Here is a 20,754-nt window from a genome sequence, read left to right as displayed (position 1 = left end):
CTTTAAAAACAGCCCCCACCCACTGCCTCCTTGCAGACAGCCTCTCCCTCTGCTGTCTTGCAGTGTATCCAATAAACTTCTATCCTTTCTTCAGCCTCAGGTGAATTCTTTCACCACCAACGCCATTGGCTTCCACCTATCATCCCCCCACATCTGGGGGCCCCATCTGATCGGATAGACACCCCATGTCTATGTGGGAACACCACATTTCCCAAGTCTCAAGTGACTGGTGTAAGATTAAACAACTTTCAACATATGAGATAAGGGTTAAGTTGCTGATTGCTGATATTAGAATTCAAAGTTCAGGGGTTTGGGGTTTTTGGTTTTTCTTTTTTGCATCCTTATACCACATGATCAAAATCTACTGTTCCAAGACAGTCTGACATGTTTCCTCAAGACGATTAATCCCGTACACAACTTAACCAGCTCACGGGATGTCTATCAGCCCTGCTTCTACCTAAGAGAGTTCCTTTTGAACTTAGGATACCAAACATCACCACCACCCACCCTCTTGTTAAAATGTCCTTCAACAGCGAATACTGAAAGAGACCTTTTAAATCATGGTGAAGGGGTTACCTTTTTATTGATTAGAATAACACTTATTCAGTAAGCGTGCCATTGTTTAGAAAAGCCATAGGAAGAAATCTAGTCCTTATTTCCTTTGTTATTCCACAATCATTGAGTGCTGTTTTTGTGCAAGGCTCTGTGCTAGGCATTGTGGGAGAAATAAAGAAGCATAACAAACAGTCCCTTCCCTAAAAGTAGTCACAGTATAATTCCAACCTTTCAAGTGATTTGGAAATAGATTTAAATGCACCAGTTATTACGTGGCAAAGCATACAGTACCTTTTATTCATATATAAGGCTATAAAGAAACAAGAGACATTTAACAAGGGACAAATTACTATATAAAATGCAAAATGCCTCTATAATAAAAAGTTGTGACTTTAGTTATAGCACAATATGATTTATTCTCTTAGCCTTTCTGATGAGTGAACCTTTGCATTTTCATATTTTATTCTTAATTTTTAAGTATTGGAGCACGTGCAATGAATGATCAATAGATAGAGAGGGCCACCATACCACCATGCTTAGCAATTGCTCTGTGAACACCTCTCTCTCGTTTTCTCCAGGGACAGCATTTCCCACTCATCCCCCCCGTCTCCATTACAGCTGCCCCCGATGATTAAATATCAGTACCAAGCAGCTTTGTAGTATATTCTCCTAGGAGACTTCTTCTATTCATTTCTAGCATAATCTCTTATACTCATTTATTGGGAATGAAAACCCATCTTGTCGCTTTCGGCCAGGTCCCAGAAGTGAAATCCTGGGGCACATTAATCTGCCATGACAGCCTAATCCCATTCCTCACCACCTCCCAGCAATTCTCAATTTCCTAATTACCTTTCATAGTTTTCCTTTTAAAACTTTCCCATAAGCCATATCTGGAGAACTTATGCACGTTTTTGCACATTTATTTCTTGGTGCCTGAGCAAAGTGCCTGTACAGAAAGAATTTTCACTTTGACTTTTCTTTTTAATAAGTCTCTTCTCGGTGTGTCACCTGTCCACAAATGAAAGTCTTCAGTATGTCGGGATGACCTAATCAACAATGAGCTTCATAAACAATCACATGTATAAATATTCCTGTGCTCATGAAATTCAGATATATAATATGGATATCCACAATTTGGAGATATATATGTATCGACAATTTGTATATATATATATACGCACACACATATATATATACAATTTGTATATATATTATATATATATATATACCATATATATATGTATATATATATATATATATGGTAACATACTTTTTGCTGCCAACCTTCAAGTTTGAACTATAATCTCTAGCCATACTACTGTAAGCTTATTAGCCAAGCAGCTAATATTTTTTTAATTTATTATTTATTTTTGAGAGAGAGTGGGGGAGGGGCAGAAAAAAAGGAGGGGGGACAGAGGATCCCAAAGTGGCTCTGCGCTGACAGCAGTGAACCTGATGCAGGATTCAAACTCACTAACCATGAGTTCATGACCAGAGCCCAAGTCAGATGCCTAACTGACTGAGCCACCCAGGCGCCCCACCAAGTAGCTAATATTTTTTTAAGCACCTATTCCATGCCAGGCAATCAGCTATATGATATGCACATAAAACATCCTGGAATTTCAAAATCCAAAACAAAGGCACCCAGTGTGCATTTTGAAAAATGTATTTTCATAAAAAGGAACTCTGATAGAAAATAGTTAACTAAAATTAAATATTAATTGATCACTGGTTACTAAGATTAGCCTAACAATTTTGCACTTATTAAATGGTATAGATGAAGGTAAGATTTAAAGAAACAACACATACCTGATTAAAATGTAGTTACCACCCTCCCCCTTAGCAACTCTATTCATGATGATACCTATGGAACCTAACCCTGTGTTTCTCCAGCATGTGGTCAGCTCTGAGTCTCTCCAAGATTATGGGCCCCTGGGCCCCTGATCTGGCTGTGATCTTGGGCTGCTTCACAGTGGAGATGGAGGGCAGCTTAGGACCAAAATCCTTCATGTTGCACGTATATGCAGTTCTTGGCTCCTCTCATTAGCAGTGCAGACTGTGAGCTGTCAGTCTCCGGCATTTCCAAGAAAAGGCCAAATTGCCCTTTTGATGTCCAAACTCCCTGGAATGAGCAGGAAAGAACACAGGGACTCTGATTGCCGTGATTGCCCTTTAAACCATAGGATTCTCTGGATCTCTCTTGACTCTTAAGATGCTCTAAATCCTAATCCTTCCACAAGAGCTGGAAATGAACACACTTGAACATGTCCAATGAACACTTTGCTGAACTGATATTATTGAGAATTAACTGGTTCTGCATAAGCAGAATTTACAGATAATTCAAAGTAACTTTTTCAAGTATTTAAAATGGAAATTGATATGGGTTTTAATTGATTTAATAGACTGCAGTCTACTACATGTCATGTATTATGATAAGCACTTCCAAGTATTTTATTACATTTTCATAAATAACAGGAGGTAGATAGCATTTTCACAATTTTAGAGACCAAGAAACTGAGCCTTAAAGCACCCAAGTAACTGTCCAAAGCTTTTTCCAAGAGCTAGGGTCTGATTCCAAATCCAGGGAACTTTCCAGAGTTCTACTCTGAGATACAGTGGGACTGTGAGCTGGGAAATCATAGAGGAGAAGCTTGTCAGCCTTACCTGTAAAGTGGTTCAATGGACTCTGCATAATATTCCCAAGGGCTTTTCCCCTGGAAAGGCAAATACATTGGGTATAGGACAGTTAGTTGTTGTGAACACTCGGAAGCTACATACAGTTTAGTTCATGAAGTGCACCCTGATCCCCTAAGCTACAAATTCTGTCTTTTGTCCTTGGAACATCTGAAGCACTTCGATTGGACATGGAACGCTTTCTATGGTATTTGTGTTATGTGCATTATTTATCTTATGACCACATCTCATCTGAATTTCTTAGCCACATGGCCTGTGTCTTATCTATTTTATCATCCACGGGATCTAGCCTAACACATAGAAGGTTTTCGAAAAGTTTACTTCGTGGATGAGTGAAGTACCCGGTTTCCTAAGAATATATATGCTCGTGTTCCTTTGCCAAAGCAGGAAAAGCAGTCTGATCCAAAGAAATGGCATGGGAGAATCGTTGGCGGGTGGAGGGCCCTGGTCACTCACGCTTCTCTCCTCTTTCAGGAGCGGCTCTGCCCTGGCCCAACTGTATGGAACTTCTGCTACCCTGGAGCATCACCATTTTAACCATGCTGTGATGATCCTTCAAAGTGAGGTACAGGCCTAATACTCTGCTCCCCTTCTCAGAAAACCAATACAACAATGTTTGCTCCTTCTTTCTTTGTAGTGCCACACATAGATACAGAGAAAAGAGACAAGTTTTTTTAGGCGAAACTATTGCTTTTCTTGGTGGCTTTTTAAAATCCTTTCAGATGCCTGACCAAGAACCTTATTCAGTTCTTCCTGAGCTGATTCATTTGGGTTTCATGATTGGTAAGGAGACTTTTCAGATTCACTTAGCAGAAAAGACAGCTTATAGCTTGTCACCAGAGCATGGGCTTATTTTCTTTAAGGAGCACAGAAGCCACTGGCAGAGTGACTTGACCCAAGTAGTGAGTGGCCCACATTCCCATTTTGCAAAAGTCGAAGCCATTTTACAAGATGGTAGAAATAGAAACAAGGTGAGAAAATTATACTTTATTAGCACAATTGAGAAAGCTATGAAAGATAAAAAGAACCCAAAATTGCTGGTCGGAGCAGTCTGAAAGTGAGAATTGCAGCTAAACTTGAGACCCAAGGCTAAAGCCATATGCCTTATTTTGCTTCATGTCGCAATGCAGGAGTTAGACATAGTTGGACTTGTGTACTTTTAGCTCTCCACAGAGAAAAAGAAAAACCACTAACTGACTCCGGCTGAGGCATCTGAGTTTTAAATTGCCAGGAAAGGATCTGTTTAATTTTCTGCAGGCGTACAGACTTTTTTTTTTTTTTTTGAGGCCAAGAAGGGATCATCTGTTCCCCATTATTTGTCAGTTCTCTAGCTGTGCCATTAATTATTATTATTATCATCATTAAGGCTCTGCTTCGCTGGAATAGCATCATTAAATATGGAGGGTTTTTTTCCCTCCAGCCTATCTTGAGAAAGCATGTCTTTTGCAATATCACAAAAGCCTTCTTCGACCCCATAAAGGAGAGTCAGCACTCTGGAACCCGAATGCAACTGGGGAAGGGCAAACCCGCTGAGGGAGATGTATTTTCAGTTGGGAATGAAACATCAAGGGTTAGCCTCTCAGTAACTCTGACAGAAACCATCATCCCAGCCTCTGCAGCTCTGGAATTTTCCTGTGGAAGCCATGTTTGAGCTGAGCGCTATGGAAGAGGGAGGGAGGGTTAGGAGGAGCTTGGAGCTTGGGTGCAGACTGTCTTTTCTGTACTGGCAATATGATGAGTTTACACCTCAGACCCCAGAAACTCCCACCTTTGTAATAACGGGGATTATAAACAGGATGTTAGGGTTTTCTTGGAAGGTCATATGTTTGTCTCATTGGGAAAAACAAACCCCACTAACTCAGAATTTGTCTTCATACAAATAAAACACATTGGCTGTCCTTCACTCCGGGGTTCTCTGTAAAGAACACAGAATAATGACAATGGAAATTCATCCTGAGCAACTGTTGTGTGGGTTCTGGTCTGGCTATTATCCCACACACACCCCTGCCCTGCGCATCAGAAAGGCAAAAATGCACCCTGCTTTTTAAATGAGGCAGAGGCCTGAGGCAAGCTACTCCAGACCTTTCTCCCTCCACACTTGGTTTTCTTTTCATCAGTACCACTCCTCCATAAATGTAAATGACAGTAGAAGCAGTATTTCAGGGACACAAATCTGGTTCAGGGACCAAACCCTTGAGGCACTGTAGAAGGCCAATTTGCATGTAAACAATACACTGACTGCAAATTAACTGTTTTGTTTTATCAAAGCCTATCTGGCTAGCTTTATCACTCTGTTAGCTGTAAATTGTGTCAGTTACTATATGTTCTTTAAAACTGTTAAAACGCACTCTCTCACAAAAAGATCAAGATCCTCAAATTCAGACCAGCTTTCTCCTGAACTCCACATAGTTTTGACTGTAACTTACTCATAAAGCTATTTTCTTTCACTGGGAGATGCTAGCCATTGTCTGGATCCAGGTGATGACTTTTCCACAGCTTCCAACCACTTTCTTCCAGGCCCCAGAGCACCAACCTATGATTGATCCATGGGGGAAGGCTCAGGCGAAGAAACCTGGGCAGAATTATGGCTTGGTCTACCTTTACTTACTTGTCTTCTTCTTAATGGCTGAATTAAGGGTCTGGAAGAGTTCATTTGAAAATTATTATTAATATTGGACCTGGTCCCAGGTGGAACCAATATACTCTAGTCTTAAAGGAGTGGAGGGTTCACCCAATGAGATAAATTAACTCAGGGAAGGAGATTATCATCTGGTAGCTGGTAAGAAGTAATTTGCTAATTGATATTCTGGTTCCCTGAAAGAATTAATTTACCTCTTAGTGGAAAATAGTTTATTCTCAGGCAGTCATCTGCCCCTTCCTTCCATACTATCTTCTGGCTCTCAGCACCAACTTTAAAACCCCTCCGGTTCCCAGGCCACATGTTTTTGAGTTCATAACTCATGCTAAGAAAACTTGATAAATGAAAAGCCCCTGACTTTCAAAGCAAGTTAAGTGAATTTACAGGATTGTTTCACTTTACTAAAAATATCGCAGAACTGTCTAATGTAGCTAAAACAAATTTTGATGAAAAGAAGTGTGCTTTCCAAAGGTATGGAGATACAGGTACAAATTTTCCTAGGTAAAAGTCATCTTAGCAGTCCCAAGAACTATGCCAATAACACTATCTTATACATTCTAGCGACTCAGTAATTACATACTGAATTTAATCTACCACACACTTCATTAGGATGTATCTTCACAATTTAACTCGGGGTTTCTCAAACTCGGCAGTGTTGACACACTGGGCCGGTATACCTTCATTGTGGGGGCTATCCTATGCATTGTCAGAGATTCAGCGGCATCCCAGGCCTCTACCCACCAGATGCTGATAGCATGCCCAACCAGAGTGATGATAAAAAAGTCTCTAAATATTGCCAAAATCACTCTCAGTTAAAAACCACTGGTCTAAGGTTTCTTTCTCCTCCGTGAAGTAATTTGTTGTCATAGCAAGTGCTTCCAAAATGCCAACTTAAGTCTTTATTAGTGAAACTAGTATTCATTTTAGGGTCAGAAAGATTCTCGGGGCGCCTGGGTGGCGCAGTCGGTTAAGCGTCCGACTTCAGCCAGGTCACAATCTCCTGGTCCGTGAGTTCGAGCCCCGCGTCAGGCTCTGGGCTGATGGCTCAGAGCCTGGAGCCTGTTTCCGATTCTGTGTCTCCCTCTCTCTCTGCCCCTCCCCCGTTCATGCTCTGTCTCTCTCTGTCCCAAAAATAAATTTTAAAAAAATGTTGAAAAAAAAAAAATTTAGGGTCAGAAAGATTCTCAAATATTTTGTCAATTTCTACGCTCAACAATTCCACAGGAAATGGCAGCCAAATGGAGTTACTGGCACAAACATATCCATAGTAACACAAGTTTAAACATTTTCAGAGTCTTCTATTTAGGACTAATGAAGAATAATAAAGTGCCTCTTGGTGGTTGTCCTCAAAAATGGTTGCACTCTCTGGCTTTGCTGTTTTCCAGAGGGTCTGTTTGTATTTGCACAAAATTTCATTAATTTTTTAAAAAAATGTTTTTATCATGTTCCCATACTTTTTTTTTTTTAAATATAGGAGGCATGTAATTGACAACCTCAGATTTAATGTTGTCTTTTGTGACTTTTTACTTTCTCATTACAGGGTCACAACATCTTTGCTAATTTGTCCTCCAAGGAATATAGTGACCTTATGCAGCTTTTGAAGCAGTCAATATTAGCAACAGACCTCACGCTGTACTTTGAGTAGGTATTGGCATTTGATCTATTTGACAAATGGATATCTAAAATTTCATCTTGTAATTAATTTTCAAGTCCATATTGGGGGTCGCCTGTTATTCTACCACTGGTATCAATGTGTCAATGAGCTAAACTTTTTGTTGTTTTCCTTATCTAAATGAAATTCATTAAGGTGGTATCTGTTAAGACAAGAAAATCAGGGCTACCATCACGTGATTTATAGCTTTCTTCTGTTTAATGAACTTTGTCTGAAACTTTTGACTCTGAAACTAGGTGATGGCCATTTTTATTTTAGACACTTGCTAAGATTGCTATTTTTGGTTATTTTATTTCTGGTGAAATCCAAAATGGTGTTGATGATGCTAATGAAAGATTTGTTGCGGAAAGGTTAACTTGAAATCCAAGTCTTCATTTCTTGCCTCTACTCTATCTCTCTTTCTCAGAAGAGCTGTCCTCCTTTTTCCCAAAGTTCAAGCCTCCATCTGAGCTAGAAATTCCATCCCTCTTATTTCCCCTGATACCTGCTCCACCAAAGCAAAACCACCTCTTTTGGCAGCCTGAAAGTCTTTTCCTTCACCAATATGCATAGTTTCCTCTTAAAGACCAGTTTCCCTTCCTTAAAAAATTCTTCCACTTGATCTGATGGAGATCTTTAATTGCTTTTCAACTTACCTTTCTTTTACTGCCTACCTTTCAAAATAAATGGAACACAAAAAAATAAAAAATAAAAATAAATAAATAAATGGAACACATTTTCCTAACACCTGCTTACGCTTTGAAGACCAATGTGCACCTTCATATTCTACAGAAATTGTTCTTTCACAGGTCACCAGAAATATCCTTGTCCTCAGATTCAGTGTCCTCCTTTACCCATTTCTGATATTGTCTAGCTTCTTTGAGACCTCTGAAGGTTTACAGTCTTCTTATTGTCAATTTCTACCCTCTTCTCTTCCCCAACATCCAGCTGCTTTTCTCCCTCTTTTTCTGGATTCTTTGTAGGTTTCTTTTCTCCTTGTTCCTACATATGAGTTCTTGAACACATATTCTTTCTCAAATCAGATTTATTCCCTTAGCCTCATCTCCGTATAACCTGTATAGGTATGTAGAAGGTCCTGGAATTCTTCAGTCTAACCATCACATTCTAATCACATATCTCCAACTTCCATCTCAAAAACCTTCAGTGATTTCATTGCTTTCAAAGCAACCTGGAAACTTAGTTCAAGTTTCAAGGCCCTCCATAATCTGCCCCTAACCTTTTTCCCTTCTTATCTTCCACTTCTCTCCTACATGATTTGTCTTCTCTAACCAGACTGGTCTACATATTACACTTTGAAAACATCTCACACAGTGCCCTGATGCCCGAATCATACTGTTTCTGCATGAAATCCTGTCCCTGCCCTTCCTCATCAGCTGAATTTTCCTTTAAGGTCCATTTCCTCCATCACCTTTTCTAGGAAGCTTGTTTCACTCCCTTTGAAATCTTAACTGCCCTTTGTTATTGTGTCAGTTAGAATTAGAATCAATTGTAAGGGGCACAAAACCCAAAACAATAGTGGACTACATCTCTGTCACGTAGAAGAAATCTGGAGATCCACAATCTGGAGCTGTGTAGAGTAGCTATATGAAGTCATCAGGGACTCAGTGCTCTTTTTATCTTTCCGAGCTGCCACCTTCAGCACATGGTTTCGACCTTAGTCCAAGATAGCTGCTTAAGCTCCAACCAGAATGTCCACATTTCAACAAGCAGAAAGAAAGAAGGGACAAGGAAGAAAGGGGCCAAAAGGTGATGCAAGCTATCTTTTAGGAGAGTTTTTTGGAAACTCCACATAATTGTTGCACTTACATTTCAATGGTCAGAATTTAGTCATTTGGCCAAACCTAGGTTGAAGGAAGGTTGGGAAAGGAAGTCTTTACTTTGGGTAGCTGTGTGCCCTGCTGAAAAGTAGGGGCTCTATTATTAATAAAGGAAGGAGGGATATTGGAGTAGACAACTAACAATCTGTGCCCTAGGTATTTATTGTTGGATTCTGCTGAATGAGTTAGTGCATGGTAAAGGCTTTGGAAGTATACTGGTCTGGATTTAAATCACATTCTAGCATTCTGCTTAAACCTGGTAGACTGAGCCCAAGTGTCTGTGTCCTTTCCCTCCTGAAACTCCACTGAAATGACACCAAATAAATTTAAAGAAAAATAAAAGCATAAATCTACAAGAGAGAGGGCACGCAACAACTGAAAAGAGATGTCAATACATAAGTGGAAAATGGAAGACTGACCAACAAATGGTAACTGATTTAGCAGAGCAGAAGTGAAAAGTAGGACCCACAGAGTAAAACATCTCTGAGAAGCAAGATAGTTTGCCCTGTAAGACCTTAGTTAGGAGCCCAGGGACAAAAAAAAATGCCATGAAAAGGGGATATGACTCTCAAAGCTTAAGACAAGAAGATTGATAGAAAGTCAGTTTATGTAACACTCAGAACCCACAAAGTCCTTCCCCAACATAGTCAGTTAGCTTTTTTTCCTCTACCCCTGGAGATAGTCAGAGGTTTATTCCCTAGAGAAATAAAAGACCAAACTCTGGACTGAGGGAAATACAAGGTAGAAATGAGATACAGAGCCAGAACAGGGGATAAAAAGAAATGGAACAAGTCTCTGGATTGAAAACCCATAGCCCAGTCACCCAGAAGCTAGGAGTTCATAAGCCATAAATCCAGGGTTGTCAGATTTAGCAAATAGAAATACAAGAATCCTAGTTAAATTTGAATTTCATATAAACAAGGAACAATTCTTAGTATAGCTATGTCCCATGTAATGTGTGTGGAGGACACATACATACAACTGCTGCTCAGCCTTTTAATGCCTGACCATTACATACAAAGAGATACCAAGGCTCACAGAACACTTTGTGAAAGACTCCCATATGAAATACAGAAGCCAAAGGAAATGGGAAAAAATGAAATTCAGAGAAAGCAGGGAGAGAAAGAAAACAAAACCCCAAAGCGATTATTAATATCTTTAGACAGCTAATGTATTGCATCCATGAAACAAGAACAGAATGCTTTAAAAAATAATAGGAACAGGGGCGCCTGGGTGGCGCAGTCGGTTAAGCGTCCGACTTCAGCCAGGTCACGATCTCGCGGTCCGTGAGTTCGAGCCCCACGTCGGGCTCTGGGCTGATGGCTCAGAGCCTGGAGCCTGTTTCCGATTCTGTGTCTCCCTCTCTCTCTGCCCCTCCCCCGTTCATGCTCTCTCTCTGTCCCAAAAGTAAATAAAAAAAAAAAAAAAAAAAGTTGAAAAAAAAATAATAGGAACAACCACAGAAGAAAAAGCTCTTGATATTAAAAATAGGATAGCCAGGGGCACCTGGGTGGCGCAGTCGGTTAAGCATCCGACTTCAGCCAGGTCACGATCTCGCGGTCCGTGAGTTCGAGCCCCGCGTCGGGCTCTGGGCTGATGGCTCAGAGCCTGGAGCCTGTTTCCGATTCTGTGTCTCCCTCTCTCTCTGCCCCTCCCCCGTTCATGCTCTGTCTCTCTCTGTCCCAAAAATAAATAAACGTTGAAACAAAAATTAAAAAAAAAATAGGATAGCCAAAATAAATAAAATTAAGGCATTGGGGAATACAGTCAAAGGACAAACAGGCAGCAATATGGAAAATATTGTTTTGTTTCATTATGTGCTTTTTAGGATTGTTTGATTTGTTAACTATGTGCATGGAATACCTTGATAAATATAAATTTTAATTAATTTTAGTATATAGTTTCAAAACAAAAATCCCAGCTCTGCCACTACCTGGCTGTGTGTTATCAGACAAATTATTCACCTCTCCAAGCCTCTTTTCTCATACGTAAAATAGAGATAACAATACCTATGTTATCTGTCTTATAAACATCTTACATCTCATAAATGCCTTGTATGTCTTATAAATGGTGGTATACAATCTCATTGCTTTATAGCCCATTTATTTTGCATGTTTTCTGACCCTCATGATTGACTTAACTATGCTGATCTTTTTCTGAAATGATGCTCCTTGATTTGGGATTTATGGAGGCCTATACCCCTTTAATGTTTTTATTTCCTGTCTCTGGCACTTCAGGATTTTGTGTTATTTTTCTCAAAGTAGAAACATTTTCCCAAGCCAAGTTTCCAAGTAACTTCTAAGGGGGAAAAAAATCTCACAGTTGGAGTCCATTTATCAAGGCCTGTTAGGGACGTGTCGAATCACTGAGTGACCGCTGGGATGCGGCCAAGTAAGTTGGTTGCAACTCCTTTTCTCATTACTCTGTTCTTATCTTAACGCTGCAGCCCCTGCTGTTTGCTGACTCCCAAAGAAGTCGGCTTGTTCTCTTTTTGTCAGCATTATTGGCTTCTGAGGTTCCGAATAGCTGCTCATTCCCTAATCTAGACCTTCAGGAGGCTGATTCACTTGCCTGTTTAAAGTTGCATTAAAGCGTTGCCATATTTTTAGCCAAAACAATCCCTAGGGTTAATGAGGAGAACAGCAGCCACTATAGACTGTCACCCAGATGCATTTATTTCACAGATATAAAATGGTGGGACTAGAAGGGATGTTAGAAATGATGTAATCCAATTCATCTCCTTTATTTTGTAGATCAGGTACTGAGCTCCAAAAGGTTAAATAGTGTAGTTTGGGTCACATAACTAATTAATGGCTAAACTGAAAACCACTCCTCTTTCAGGGCTTTTTCCACAATCACTGTATTCCTCCTCTAATGGAAGAATCAAGAAATAGTCATCATTCGAGTTGGAGATACATTTTATGGAATATTGACCTTCTGGGGTGTATGTCAATCAGTTTAATTTGCAAACCAGCATGGGTTCCCTGTGCCCTCTCCCAAAGCAGAGCTAGAGTCAAGGGCTTGTGTGCAGGTAGCATAGTTTTGGAAGTGGCGTCAGGAATAGGAGCAGGGCTCTGGGACAGTGACTAGGGAGGTAGGAAAGCTATTGCCAGGACGCGTTTCCTTGTTGGTGGTTACAGTGGTCACCTGGGCTTGATCCTGCAGGGACTGTCTGAAAAGTCTCAGATGCAGCACCTCAAAATTATCCACCCACCTCCATTCTTTATCAGCAAAGGTTATTCCATGGGTGTTAACTCCTAGGACTTGGGACTTTCAGGATGTGCACGCCTGAGAGCTGGGGATTCTCCAGCAGTCCTCATCCCACACGTGGAGTGAGCAGCACCCCGGCAGAAAGTAAGCAATGCACCAGGGAGCCTGGGCAGGAACTTGGTGCAGCAATGGCTAGAGAAATGTGGGCCAAGAGGGTGTGGGGTGGCCTGGCACAACTTCTCTCCAAGACTCTGGGGCATCACTGGTTCTTCTGCCATAGCTACTCAAATTGAAAGTCATGATACTGTTGAGGTCAATCAAAAAAGAGACTCACTGCCTTCCTCCCCTAGGAAAGGGAAAGCACTCTGGAAAGAGCCAGTGCAGGCAGGGAGATGCTCTTCTGGACCTTTCGAAGAGAAGTTTATGATCCATTCCTACAGGCGAGATCTCCTGCCATGCACCAAAAAGAGGAAAAAAAGATTCCTAGAAATGTGGAACCCCTTTAAAAATGACCACAAAAACTTGTAAATTTAATTTCTAATGGTTTTAGGTATTCTTGGGATTCCATACTATAAGTGACAGATAAAAGCAGAATTCACAGATTTAAAAAACAAAAATAAAACAAACAAAAAAACCTTAGTGTGAATTTCTAGGCTTCACAACCCAAGCCTGGGGGTTAATTGTTCAGTCTGATTTTCCAACTCATTGAAACATTTTCCAGTTTCTGCTGAGTGATTTTCAGAAATTGATTTCTATGCCTATTTCTGAGTCCCTCCAGTAAATAAGGCTTTGATAATTAAATAGTAATTTCAGCATCTCAAGCAGGACCTAGATGTACCCTATCAGTAACCAGCCATGCGACTTTGAGGGAGTCACTTAATCTCTCTTTGCCTTGGTTTCTTGTTAGCAACATGGGGACAGGCATATCACCCATATCAAACCCCTAAGGTCCTTGTGGTGGTCAAAGGAGATTACCTATGTGAAAGATAATTTTGTAATTTAAATAATTAAGATTTCAATAATCTAAATAATGTAAATTTAAATAATTGAAATTTGATAACTTTGATGACTTAAAGTAACTGATAAAAGAATCACTCAGCCAGAACACTTAATAAAAGTTTCACCATAAAAGATGATGCTTTGGGGCAGGGGAGGGGAGGAGCAGAGGAAGAGGTCCAAAATTATAAGTGTTGAAACTTCAAAGAGAAGTCACAAATGCCCTTTCCTTTTGTCTGCATGTAAGTCAAAAGAGATGATTATTAATAAAAACAATGACTAATGTTTCCTGAGTGCTTCCTTAGGAGCTTTATGTACACATTATCCCATTTGATACTTAGAGCAGTCCTATTAGAATAGGCACTATTGTTGACCTCCTAATACACAGGAGGAAACTGATGTTTGGGGAGATTCAGTAAATTCCTCACAATGCCAAATGGAAAGCTGAGATCTGAACCAAGAAGTTGGACTCCAAACTGTTTGTAAGTACTGTGGCATTCTCTCTGCGGTTATAGAACCATTGGAACTGAGGCCAGTCCTGGGAACACGCAGACATTAGGGGCAGCAGTATCTTGAGTACGCCCATGCCTGAGGCCGGTTACAAGCACACCAGGAAGTGGAGTAGAGGCTTCAGGTTAGAGCCGCACAGGAGCCTGTCTGGTGGGGCTGAGACTTCATTGAGAGGCTCCTTGTTTGCACCTGAGCTAAGCTGGGGCATCAGAAGTTGGCAACTCTTTCTTTACCTTTAATACGGTTATGGAGGGCGTTGCTGTTGGGCGGCAATAGCAGTGTGGCAGCCGTGCCCAAAAGGCTGTGATCACATAACACTCTTATCTGTCATCCAGCAGGGCCTGCTCCATGCCCAGCACCTTCGCAGCCTTATAGTATCTCCCTGTATCGCCGCGAGAATGGGAGCCTCGTGAATGCAGACATCTCACTCTTAGAGCCCCCAAACCTGACACACTGCCTGACATAACGATGTCTCAAAATATGAACTTTTTGATACTGAATTCTCGTATCAACCTCCTAAGTGGATATTATTATCTGCATCTTATAGATAAGGGTGCGTGGGCTTAGAGAGGGTAAGTAATTTGCCCAAAGTCATCAAGTTGTCTGCGCTCATATCTCCGTGCCACATTGCCTCAACCACTATTTAAACCAAGAATTATCCAACAATTCAGATTTTATAAATCCATTTGGATGCTCAGTGCTTTTCCAGTTGGCTCTCTAAATTAATCAGACTGATCTTCAAATTGAAAAATCTCCCCATCCCTTTGTGCTCTACAAACATTCATCAGCAATTATGGAAAATGCCCAATCTAATGGTATCTCTGTCTTTGTCTTTCCAGAGGGAGGCAATAAGTAACATTTTTCAAAAGCATCTGATAATGACAGCAAAATGTACTAACTTATCTTAGATTGTTAGAGGAGTTCTAATTTGACCATCCTTTTAAAATTAGATTAATATCTACAACAATTCATTTTTTAAATACAATAGGAACTGAACAAATGTTTCTGCTACTATGCGGACAGGAATATTCACTCATTCATCATTCAACACATGTTTATTAAGAGCCCACTATGTTTGGTGTTTTCAACTTCCACAGTTGCCTGCACTCAACTTAGCCACCATGTTGGAAAGAAAAAGGTAAATGAACGCACAGTAAGGTGTAATGACTTATAAGGCTTAACCTATTCTTACACTTGAACAGAGCCTAGTGAACTGACCCACTGAAATTATTCTACTGTTAGAACAGGCACCACAGCAGGTTGATGAAAGAAATATTTTGGCATCTCTTGATGCATTTTGAAGCACTTTTACATAGGTTCATCCCCATGTCCCCATCCACAGATATTGCAACTAAATAAAACATGAGAAATTCATCTACTAGCACGTATTGTTGCCTTCTTTATGTACTTCTCCAGGCACTGTTCTGGTTTCTGGGGATGCACCTCAGAATTCTTACCCCAGGGGCTCTGCGCCCATAAGAAAGAGAGAAAAACAGTAATGCCGCAGCATGAGGAGTGCTATAGCCAAAGAAATACAGGAGCAATTAGGGCGGGTGCCATCCAGCAACACCTAAACCACCTCGTGGCCTGGCAATTCTGCTTGGACTCAACCGACTGTTAGGACCTATGTTATCTCATCTTCTGCACTTCTCAACATTCAGTCATTCTAGTCTATTTCCTGCATTTTGCCAGTTTTATTCATGGCAACAGAAGCACAGCATCAGACAAACAATTTCATTCAGGTTCTTAGCTGGCCTGTGTGTTATCAGTGCTAGTCTAAAGCCGGGAGACAATGCAGCTTCAAAATTGAATATATGACTTTTGTCCATCAGTCATAATTACTAGAGTTAACATCTGAATATTAATGTTCTATTCCTCTCTGGTGCTTTAATGCCCAAATTCCAGAAATCTCTCCAGAGTCTACATTTAGCAATCAACTGTAGACATATGATTTGCCTGTTGAGTGAATATTAAGAACACTGAAGGAGGGGTGCCTGGGTGGCTCAGTCAGTTCAGCAACCAACATCAGCTCAGGTCATGATCTCCCGGTTCACAATTTCGAGCCCCACATTGGGCTCTGTGCTGAGAGCTCAGAGCCTGAAGCCTGTTTCAGATTCTGTGTCTCTGTCTGTCTCTGTCCTTTCCTCGCTCATGCTCTGTGTCTCAAAAATAAATACACATTAAAAAAAGTTTTTAAAGAACACTGAAGGAACAAATCTCTTCCCCCCTGCACCCCCCCCCCACCAGGCCCCCACACTCTTGCCACCCCTGCCTGATAATTCTGGGGCTGGAATTACAGAAGATCACAATGACGATTTGCCATTTTGGGAGTAAAACCTTCCTAACTTTCATGCACTTTTAGTAGATTCAGAACAGTGAGATGAATAGATAGATGAAGAATATGTGTACATATATACATGTACAGATATATAAACTTACCCCAAAGTTATTTGATTAGCATATACACAGAAATGGTGATTTCTCACTTTATAAATAAAAGGTGTCTTGCAGATAAATTACAAACCGGAAAGATTTTCAGTGTAGTGATGGGTGACCGGTAACCGATCTTTAGAATTATTTTTGAGGGTAATTTTAGCAGTTCTGTTCAAATGATGCTTTTTTAAAGACCGCTATTTTTCTAAGTGGAGCATATGTCAGGAGAGCAGGATAAAAGCCTAATAAAAACATATCTGATTATAAATGAGATTTTCCAGTAAGTTGCTTTTCACTAGCTGAGGTATTTGCCATTGTCCTTGAAAACCAAGGTTTCCAATGATCTGCTTGAGAAGTTAATGATATCGCTCCTCATGACAGAAGAGTCTGGATCCAGGGAGTATTATATAACTTTGTAGATTTTCAAATGCTCGTTTTAGGAGTCCTATGTTTTTAAAAGTGCTCATATTTCTAACAGTTTCACATATGCTCATGCTGCTGAGTCTGTATAATCTATATACTCACACACATATAGATGCTGAAAGGAGCAGCTGTGTGGGCAAATTCATTTCTCAAAAGCACAGTGGATTTCACATTGTTGCTTTGTAATGATCATCGCTAAGGAGAAGGTCAGAAATACACCCCACCTGGAGTGTGAACCACCAACTTGGCCTGGGCCATTTGCAGCTTTTCTGTGGAGCATCCCCTTGTTGATGATGGAAGGATCTCTGTCTGGTGCCTGGCTTGGTGCTTGGTATTTGGCACTTCCTTGGCACAGCAGGCTGCAAGGCCATTACATCTCATGAGGGCTGTCTCAGCATGCAAGACTATCTGGTCCACAGGGTCATGCGTCACCCAGTTTACAAAGATGATCTCAGAGGCCAGAACTGGGAGGCTGGGGGCCTAGAATCTACCTAGACCTGCCCATAACTGCCATGGGACCCTGGAAAAATCACCTTCCTTCACCAGAATCACCTTCCTTCACCTTATAGTTTGCTCACGTAAAACATGAGAGAAACAGCACGTTTCTCAAAGGTACCTGTATACCTCTAACAGTCTATAATTATAGTGAAAACTCACATATAGAAAACAAAGTCACTCTATGACCCTGAAAGTGTATATATGCATGCTTGTGTATGTGTGCACACACATAGAGAGAGGCAGAGAGAGAGAAAATGCACACAAGTTCACAAGGAGACATGTATAAGGATGTTCATAGCAGCAGTATATGGACTATGTAATAGCAAAAAAAAAAAAAAGGAAACAATCTAAACCTTCATCATCAGGAAATACATAAATAAATAGTGGTTTAATAATACATGGAATAACCACATAGGATTAAAAAGGAATGGCCTAAAACTCTACATAACAACATGGGTGAATGTCACAAACATTGATCAAGAAAAGCAAGTTGCTGAAGAATACATAGACTACAATGATACCATTTATACAGTTTTAAAATACACAGAGCAATACTTTGGATAGTTTACCTAGTAAAATTATAAGGATGTATGTGAAGATGATTCATACAAAATTTAGAAAATAGCCATCTTGTGGCGGGAGGGAGGGAGGCAAAAGCAAGAGTACAGAGATGCTCAGGGGCCTCGACGGGACGGGGAAATCTTTATTTTGGGGCCGGATGGTGGAGAGGTGGATACATTTTCTATCTCTGGTGTGAAATTTTTCATACCTCTTAAAACATTTTAAGCATGAATAATAAACTTGTCATGTCATCTTTGCATATCATGACTTCAAAATCCTTTTTGCAGCCTTAGGAAAATGATTTAACCGATCTCCTGATCTTTCAAACTAGTTAATTTTCAGAAACTTAAAAATTTTCTAAATGTATTTTGTTTTCAACTTTAAAGCATATGATTATTTGTGTAACCAAACATATTACCAGATGTATGATATACATGGTTCCACCAGTGACTAAACTTGACAAAACTATGGTGTGCAGAAAGTCCTATTACCTTCTGAGGTCATAGTCAAACCTTGGGAGGCCAGAATAAATAATCAAGAAATAGCCATACTTTAGGCAGTGGAGGAAAAATAAAATTAGTATGCCACATTTTTCCTTGCCCTACAGATTCTTCCCACCTCTCCTCTACCCACCATCCCCCAGGGATCATGGATAATCCCTTTTGTCCTGATGCAATGGAATCTAATTTTGTTATAATGTGATGTGAAGCCTATAACCTATTTTGGGTTCAGTTGATTTAAGGCTTTCACACCAGCAACTCTGGCTATTATGGTTTCCATAGCTGGGAAATTTACCCTTACAGTTTTGTTCAGTTGCCCTGTCACAGATTTGCATTTTTAAAAAATTCTTTTCTGCATTGAGTTAGCCGCCTAGGTAATATGTCTCCATTTTGCATCAGAGATGTTATATATCATATACTGAGCATACTCTCAGCAGATAAAACAGTATCAGTGGCAGGAGGGTCAGACATCAGATTGGAATGATGTTCTTAAATTTCCCACAACGTGTTTTGTTGGCGTCTTGGTCTGGTAGGAATCTAGTCCTCAAGAATCTAACAGAGCTTTCCTTGGATCGATTTTATGTTGCTCTCTTATCTCAATCTCTCCAAATAGCAACTGTGAATAGTCCTATACCATTAGAATCGAGGTGAAACCAGTGGCTGGAGAGTTATTTTATAAAATGAATAGGTTTCTGAGGGAATCATTTTCATTCATTCATCATTTCAACAAATATTTATTGAGCTACTTACTCCTACACATCGGGCATTGTTGTAGACACCGGGGATCCAGGAGTGAAGAAAAGAGGCCAGGCCCTTGTCCTCACAGAGTCTGCCTTCTAGTGATTTCTTAGAATAACTCAGAGGATTGAAGTGACATCAGGTACACATGACTACAGGGATGATGATAGGCAAGCTCTTTCAGAAAGACTTTCATGATTTTCCACAACCCTCCAAGCAAAGCTCAGTGCCTTCCTCTGTGCCCCAGGACACCCTTGTCACTCAGGGAAACTGATATTTCAACAGATTGCTTTTGTATCCCAGCAGTGCCACTCACCAGTTGTGCAACCTTGGACCAGTTAACTCAACCCTTTCGAGCTTAATAACTAGCTAATCCTTATTGGGTATCTACTATGTGCCAGGCTCTCTGCTAAGTGTTTTACATAAATCATGTTATCTAATCCTTATACCAACCCTACAAGACAGATCCCGTTACTATTCCTCCTACTAATAAGAAAACTGAAACCCAGAGAGGCTAAGTAACCTACTTGAGGTCAGTCATGTGGGTAGTAAGTGACCATAGTAGTAAGGGCCCAATAAATGTTAACCTCACGCTGTGGGGGTGGGGGGGGGGTACCAGGAGTGGGAGCAGGTCATGCACATGCAGTGTCAGAGCCTATTTAAAATCCTGATACTTTAGGGGCGCCTGGGTGGTTCCGTCGTTAAGTGTCCGACTTCAGCTCAGGTCATGATTTCGCGGTTTGTGAGTTCGAGCCCCGCGTTGGGCTCTGTGCTGACAGCTCAGAGCCTGGAGCCTGCCTCGGATTCTGTGTCTCCCCGTCTCTCGGCCCCTTCCCTGCTCATGCTCTGTCTCTCTCTGTATCTCAATAATAAATAAATGTTAAAAAATTTAAAATCCTAATACTTTATTCATCATGGATTTTTCCTGCATTTATGTTGTTTTAAATATTGCATTAAAATATTGTTTAGCTTGATAACAGCTTTTGGGCACCCACTTAAATTTTGCGCCCAAAGTGAGTGCCTCTCTTACCTCACTCTAGTCCCAGCATCATTAGTAGTATTGGTATCACATTAGAAGGGGAGTTCCTATTTATTTGTTGATTGCCCCTGCTGAATTCAGAGATGTCTAAAGATTCCATCTATGTCTTGTGTCTCTAAAGCCTTAAGAGTTGGTACAGAGCAGGTGTTCAAGAAATAGTGGCTGAACCAAACTTTCTGCTCCACAATAATTCAAAGGAAGACTAGTCTTCATTCAGTGAGAAAAGAGAACTAGCTGACCTCTTCAGTTTCATGTAGTACAATTAGTCCATTGTATTTTATTATTGTCAGTAATACTATTAATATTATTTACATATTAACCACAGCCATCAGATATTGGGTATCTACTAGAGTCAAACGCTTAACACACCTCATCTCAAATTCTCACCACAAAGCTGGAAACAGGCTCAGCAATGTGGAATCACTTGCCCTGGGCCACACAGCTAGTGACAGTCAGCATTAGACCCAGGT

General features: G+C 40.5%; 1 protein-coding gene across 1 annotated transcript in view; it reads left to right on the top strand.

Annotated features, from left to right (window-relative positions):
- PDE11A (phosphodiesterase 11A) overlaps positions 1 to 20,754 on the top strand; it is a 367,330-nt gene that overhangs the window by 297,192 nt on the left and 49,384 nt on the right. The window contains exons 14-15 of the mRNA XM_043577142.1: positions 3,724 to 3,814; positions 7,428 to 7,528. Coding sequence (XP_043433077.1) covers positions 3,724 to 3,814; positions 7,428 to 7,528 — 192 coding nt within the window. The remainder of the gene's footprint in view (positions 1 to 3,723; positions 3,815 to 7,427; positions 7,529 to 20,754) is intronic.

The sequence above is a fragment of the Prionailurus bengalensis genome, chromosome C1 (genome assembly GCF_016509475.1).
Source record: "Prionailurus bengalensis isolate Pbe53 chromosome C1, Fcat_Pben_1.1_paternal_pri, whole genome shotgun sequence".
Classification (NCBI taxonomy): domain Eukaryota; kingdom Metazoa; phylum Chordata; class Mammalia; order Carnivora; family Felidae; genus Prionailurus; species Prionailurus bengalensis.
This window is presented reverse-complemented; position numbering and strand designations above follow the sequence as displayed.